The sequence below is a fragment of the Arachis ipaensis genome, chromosome B02 (assembly GCF_000816755.2).
Source record: "Arachis ipaensis cultivar K30076 chromosome B02, Araip1.1, whole genome shotgun sequence".
NCBI lineage: Eukaryota > Viridiplantae > Streptophyta > Magnoliopsida > Fabales > Fabaceae > Arachis > Arachis ipaensis.
The window spans coordinates 30,699,787-30,705,922 of NC_029786.2; the positions used below are offsets into that span (position 1 = coordinate 30,699,787).

At 33.6% G+C, this 6,136-nt stretch overlaps 1 protein-coding gene across 3 annotated transcripts; it reads right to left on the reverse strand.

Annotated features, from left to right (window-relative positions):
• On the reverse strand, positions 106-5,376 carry LOC107625214 (protein ENHANCED DISEASE RESISTANCE 4-like). Of its 3 annotated transcripts, none has more exons than XM_021115750.1 (3): positions 5,285-5,376; positions 3,350-3,564; positions 106-2,907 (listed from the first exon to the last, which is right to left on the reverse strand). In XM_021115750.1, exons 2-3 carry the CDS (start codon positions 3,459-3,461, stop codon positions 464-466), a joined length of 2,556 nt encoding a protein of 851 aa, XP_020971409.1. In that variant the 5' UTR covers positions 3,462-3,564; positions 5,285-5,376; the 3' UTR covers positions 106-463. The 3 variants fall into 3 exon arrangements, with proteins under 3 accessions (XP_020971409.1, XP_020971410.1, XP_016183281.1); XM_021115751.1 differs by lacking the exon at positions 5,285-5,376 and adding an exon at positions 4,984-5,278 and having other exon boundaries at positions 3,350-3,484; XM_016327795.2 differs by lacking the exon at positions 5,285-5,376 and adding an exon at positions 4,984-5,278.

Consider the following 6,136-nt stretch of genomic DNA (forward strand, 5'->3'; position numbering starts at 1 on the left):
AAAAAAAAAAAAAAAAAAAAAAAAAAAAAAAAAAAAAAAAAAAAAAAAATAGAAAAAAAAAAAAAAAAAAAAAAAAAAAAAAAAAAACTAAGGAAAAGAGAAAGAAAAAAAAATTACTTAACATGACTATTTTTAGTATAATGTTATATCAATGTGATCACATTTGTTTTAGTGATTACATGGCATGGATATGAGATCTACCCTTAATATCTAATCATATTATCAGTGTATAAATACGCTAACTACATATCTGGAAATTGAATTCAGAATTATATGAGGACTTTAAAATACCCACATTAACCACTTCTATGCACAACAAATCATTTATACAATGATGAAGCTATGGATACACTAGACAAGGAAACTTTACATTCTTGGTCCTCCCCAGCTTTTCAATTCAGATTCACTAAACATCGATATTCTGTTGAGACTATGACTCTCTTTCTTGAGTTCGATAGTTCTATCATAGATGAAGTTGTGAACATTTTGTAGGTCTTCCACTGAGGTCACTTGATGGAGGGCCTGAAACATTTGATGAATGAGAAGCTAGTTTTCTGTTCTGCGGCGAAAACTTGAATACCTCTGAACATTCACCGCATTTTAGTTGGCAATGTCCTCTTTTAGAATGGAGAAAATCTTCAGGCAACCGCAGCAGGTTCAAGCATTTATGACAAGTAACAAAAGGAGCTCCACCAGCTACCGGCCGATATTTCCACTTGGTCATGTGTTCTTTCTCCCTTAAATATCTCCTTAACTTGTCAGCTCTATGCTTGTGAGTGTCAGATTTTGTTTCACTTCCATACACTGGGAGTCTAGAGGTAGTGGACCACTGCAGACTGGAAGAATAAGAGTGCCAAGGAGAGTAGCTATCTAGGCCTGGATAAGACCTGAATAACTCTTCATGATGGTAAAGAGCACGCGGAGGCAAATTTGCTGGGAAATCCCGCTTTGTAGGATAGCATTCTGGACAAGAATGATAAATATGGTGCACACTGCTTGTTACCTCATCTGAATAAGGTATCTGAGAAAGTTTATGCCTTTGGTGACAGCCAACTTGATGATTACATCTTTCGTTGCATCTAAGATAATCCACACCACGAGAAAATCGTCTGTCATGAAGGTCATGGTTATAATGTGAAGGAATATGCTTTTCCTTATAACAGACTCCTGTGGATAGTCTTCCATTTTTTGTTTCCCTACTCACACGGAAAGTTCTGTTGAGCTGATCCTGTAAGTTGTGGATCATTCTTAACAGTTTCATCTTTTCCTGGTTGGTGTCCTCATACGAGTCAGGCGAAAGAAACCTTGAATTGCGATAGAGGTCATCGTGCAATTGATTTGACATTCTGTTTCTTTCATAGTGAGATTGGGAACTGCTTCGATGGAAAGTCATTCTTGATGGAAGCTCATCTCTCTTTGTTCTCATCCAATGTTGATGACCATATCTTGTAGTAGTCCCCATTTCTTTGTTTTCTTGATTTGCTCTGCTGCCTTTCATGTCATGTTGCTTTTCATGTGATTGGTGTTGTGTTCCAAGATCTCCATATGACATGCGGTTAACAAGGCCTTTTCCCTTTCTGGTCATTTCCTCAGAAACACTATTAGGAGAAGTGTTTGTGTTCTCAATGCCATCATATACATAAGTGTTTCTAGTGGTAGCGGATTTAGAAAATCCGGCTCCCACCATACTGTGAAGCGTTGGACTTGGATTAACCAGTTTTTTGGTATCTAATGCATCCACAGACCTCACGCGATCAAAGCTATGGTGAATACCTTTCTGAGGTTGCTTCTGCAGTTCACTAGAAGATACATGATTACCAGACATACCTTCAACTTTATCAGGAGTACCATGAAAAATGGTTTCCTTTTCAGATACAACGTTCTCAGTTCTTGAGCTTTTGGTGGTAGAAATACTTTCAGCAGTGGCCACTTCAGATTTTGCACCAACTAGAGCCTTTCGTTCGTTGTTTGGATCTCCACTTGGAACACATAAACTAAACTCCTCTTTTCTTAACAGGTTCCCATTATTTATCTCTTCCGCTTCTTCTAAGTCACTTTTAATCATTGCCACTTCAGCGCTTGCCCCTGCTGGAGCCGACTTGTCATTATTGCTATCTTCACCATCTGATCCAGAAATATCTTCTGCTTCCTTCACTAACAAGTTTTCAGTACTTGACTCTTTTTCTTCTTCTGAACCAATTCCTTTAATTTCCACTTGAGGCTTTAAATCTTTTGTAGTTGACTTGTCTTTGTTATCATCCTCTTGGCCTCCTAGTAGCAAACTCCCATTATTAAACTCTTCTGATCTCCCTGAATCACTCCCATTAACTTCCATTTCAGTGTTTGAACCTATCAGAGTTGAATTGTTGTTATTGGCTTGTTCTCGATCACTTCCAGAAGTTAACGCCTTTTCTGACCCCTCCGGTGACGAGTTTCCAGTGTTGAACTCTTCATCCACTTCTGAACCACTTGTAACTCTCATTTCAGACATTTCTCCTGTTGAAGCTGATTTCTTACTATTGTCATTTTCATCCGGAGAATAGAAAAACTCTTTTGATCCTTCTGATGCCAAGTTTCCACTCTCTGTCTCCTCGATCTCACAGCAAGTGGTTTTATTGGGCACTCTACGCCTTCTGAGGGTCAACTTATAGCTATCCAGCTCACTTTCTAGTTCTTCATTGGATAAATTGAATGGTTGAAGTTGATCCCTTCCAACATTTTTATCCATATAATATTCTCCTGAGGAAAATGAAGTAGCTTTCGCTTTCGGACCATTTTCTTGAGGAGCCACCTGCTTCCTATTGCCACATTGTTTATCTTCAGAAAATAGATACGATGTTCTAGGAGCTGCATCAGTTTTTTGTGTACTTGATCCTTCGATCACATTGACACTTCTTCGCTTCTTAGCTGTATAGATGGAAGCAAAGGACTTCAATAGTTTATAACAAGAAGTATATAGAATCCGCAGAGTCATTTTTATAACTTAGTAAAAATTAAATATAATCAAAATAGACTTGACAATCAAGCAAGTAGTATTTGATTCAGAGTCCAAAACATTTAAGTCAATCAAGAGCAGAGAAGTATATAACAATTTTGAATGTTATGGTTAAACCAAGTACATTATGTAAGTGCAGCAGCCATAAACTTCACTTCTGAAAATTTTTTGTAGAATAATTTCTCTCAAAGAAATTCAGGAAATTGCCAAGAGATTTGACAAATTTCTGAATTTTTCTCACACTACAATACAAGTTACCTTAGAAGTGCATATAAATTATTCTCCATCCAAGGTTTTCCAAACAGAATAAAACTTTAAAGAGTACAGTGGTATAAAAATTATTAGAGCTTTCACCTTTAAGAGTTGTGCCACATCCACCACACTTGTAGATATCATATTCTGCAGGCTCTTGAAGAAGTTTCCGGCATTTCGGACATTTAACCACGCGAACCACCTCACCAGACATCTTACTCCAAAGAGTCCAAATTTCTTGACCACAAATTTTGAACAGAAGTGATTGTCAAAGCCAATATCAACAAATTCCAAAAAATAAGTTCCACTCTGAGTTTCTGCATTGAAAAGAAAAATAAAAGAGTTCAGCTAGGATTACTTAAAAAGTGCAAAACTACTGTTTTTTTAGAAGAACTAATAAAGTATGTTATTCAAACAAATGAAATGTAATAGGCAATTAAAGTATGCAGGAAATGAACATAACGATTTAGAATACAAATTTTAAAACATATATTATAAGTTGAGACAAAGATGATAATGATTGTGACTCTACATCAGCTAATCCTACAACTCAAACTTAGTTCAACCTTAATGATGATTTTAGAAAATGCATTTCAACTTATTAACTGCTTATTAAGGTACTTATAGATTACCTACTAAAACAAGAATTTAGTAGTTGAATTCAAGTCATAGTGATGAAAAAGCAAAAGAATATGGCATCGTGATCCAACCTGTTCAAAACTTATTAGTATGTATTATTTTTCTTTTCCCTATTTATAACGTAGTATATCTTCCAAACATTAGTACTAAATTACCGACATGATAAATTGCATTGGACTCCTGAAGATTGATATCACATATTACATTTGTTTATTTGTAAAAGCACACACTACTATGTTACGAGATTTAAATTTATTCTCTTATATAAAATATGACAAGAACTTTTTTCCTTAAGAAAAAAAAAGTGTATGATAAAATTAAGAAGTACCTGATACCACTTAATCACATGAAATTCCTGTGTTATGGGTTTCCCTAAGTGAGAAATTCTACTTTAAAAGAATAAACTCCAGTTTTTATATACAGACAAAAATGCTAAAACATTTACTTCAATTCCTTTTCTTTATGCACTATCGAAGTTCCGTACCCCGTGGTCCTTTAATTTGTTGTATTAAACGACAAACAAAAAGTGCTGCAAGCTAAAAAGGTAACAAGTTCAACTGCTCCTCCTTAATTTATTTTTGGTACACCACATCATGTTTAACTTTAATAATGCCACGCAGAAACACAGAGGAAATTATTATGCCTTCAAGCAGTTAATCTCAAATAATTTAATACAATTCCATCAATTAAGTATGCTGAGTTCANNNAACAATTTCGCATAAAAAAAATGTAGTGTTGACATATTCAACCAAACAGAACATATATACGATTTAAGAGATACTATTCAGTATTCAGTGAAAATTAAATAAACCGTAAAAAGTAATATTTCACAATGCATGCCACAACAAATAAAAAAGCATGAGTGACATGAGATTGTATTTGAATTCTTTCTGTGAAACAGAAAATACAAAAATAGAAAGATTTCAGAAAAGACAGAAACGAAGATCGGTATTTTCTATCTTTAAGAGAAAAGGTTCTGTTTTGTGCTTCCGTTTCTATAATCAAACACATTTCTATGAAATAATATGTAATTTTCGTATCTAGGAGGAGGAGGACGCATTGATACGCAGAGCGAAGGTTTAGTTAAAGAAGAGAACCTGAATTTTCCGGTTAGAATATTGGATGCGATTTCATGGATATGGTTACAGCTTAGAGAAGAAGCTCTGATGAGTTAACTAAAATTGTTGAACGCCACGAAGCGGAAGAAGAGAAGAGAAGGAAGGATGAGGAAAATTAAAAGGCATAGTAGGGGAAGAAAAGATGTTTATTCTCGATCTTCTAAGAAATTGTTCAGAAAAATTGAAGGAAAGATATAAAACTAAGAGAAACTGAATGGAGAAAAGAGTGTGAAAACGAGAGAGAGAGAGAGAGAGAGAGAGAGAGAGAGAGGTGTTGTACTGTTGTGTTGTGTTGATATGATGATATTAGCCGTTGTTTGTTGTTGTGTAAAATGGTGAGAGGGAGTCTTCCATTTCGTGTTTAGAAGGGATCTACATGGTGTAGTCAACTTTGACCAAAATCATACCACTTTCCTTTGAAATTTTCCTTAAGCTTTACTATAATATTTCCTTTTTCTAATAGGTATTCTAAAAATACTTATTAGCAATATAAGAAAACTTTTTTTACAGATTTTTTTGTTTTATTAAAAACGACATTTTATTTTGTAAGAAACTATTTTGGAAAAGATGTATATTTTATTCTTTTGTACTAACAAAATTAGGAGTGTAAACGAGTACAATTAATCTGATTATATGTTTAAGTTTAATTCGATATATTTATATTGGGTATCTGACAGATAATCTGATCTAATCTATTTAAGTGTGATTATATCCGATTTTAATTGATTTAGGTATCAAATTTGGAATTGTAAAATTCAAATCAACCTAATTACCTAATATATTAGATTAAAAACTAAAAAAATATAATTTTATAATCACCTTAGCCACTCTTTTTTTTCCCTTCCTTAACATAATTTTTTTTTTTCGGTGTCACATAATTTTTGCCCTTTTTTCAATTTATTTTCCAATTTTTCATACAAATTTAAGTCTATTAGATATCTAATTACCTGAATCGATCTAATTCAAATTTCATCAGTTCAAACTCAATCATCAAAAATACACTAATTCAATCCAATTTAATTCAATCAAATTTAAACTATTCAGTTTTCAAATTCACAAAATCTAACTTGATTATACCCGTCCAACAAAAAAGTTGTGTACATCACTTTAAATATAAAATTATATTTAACAT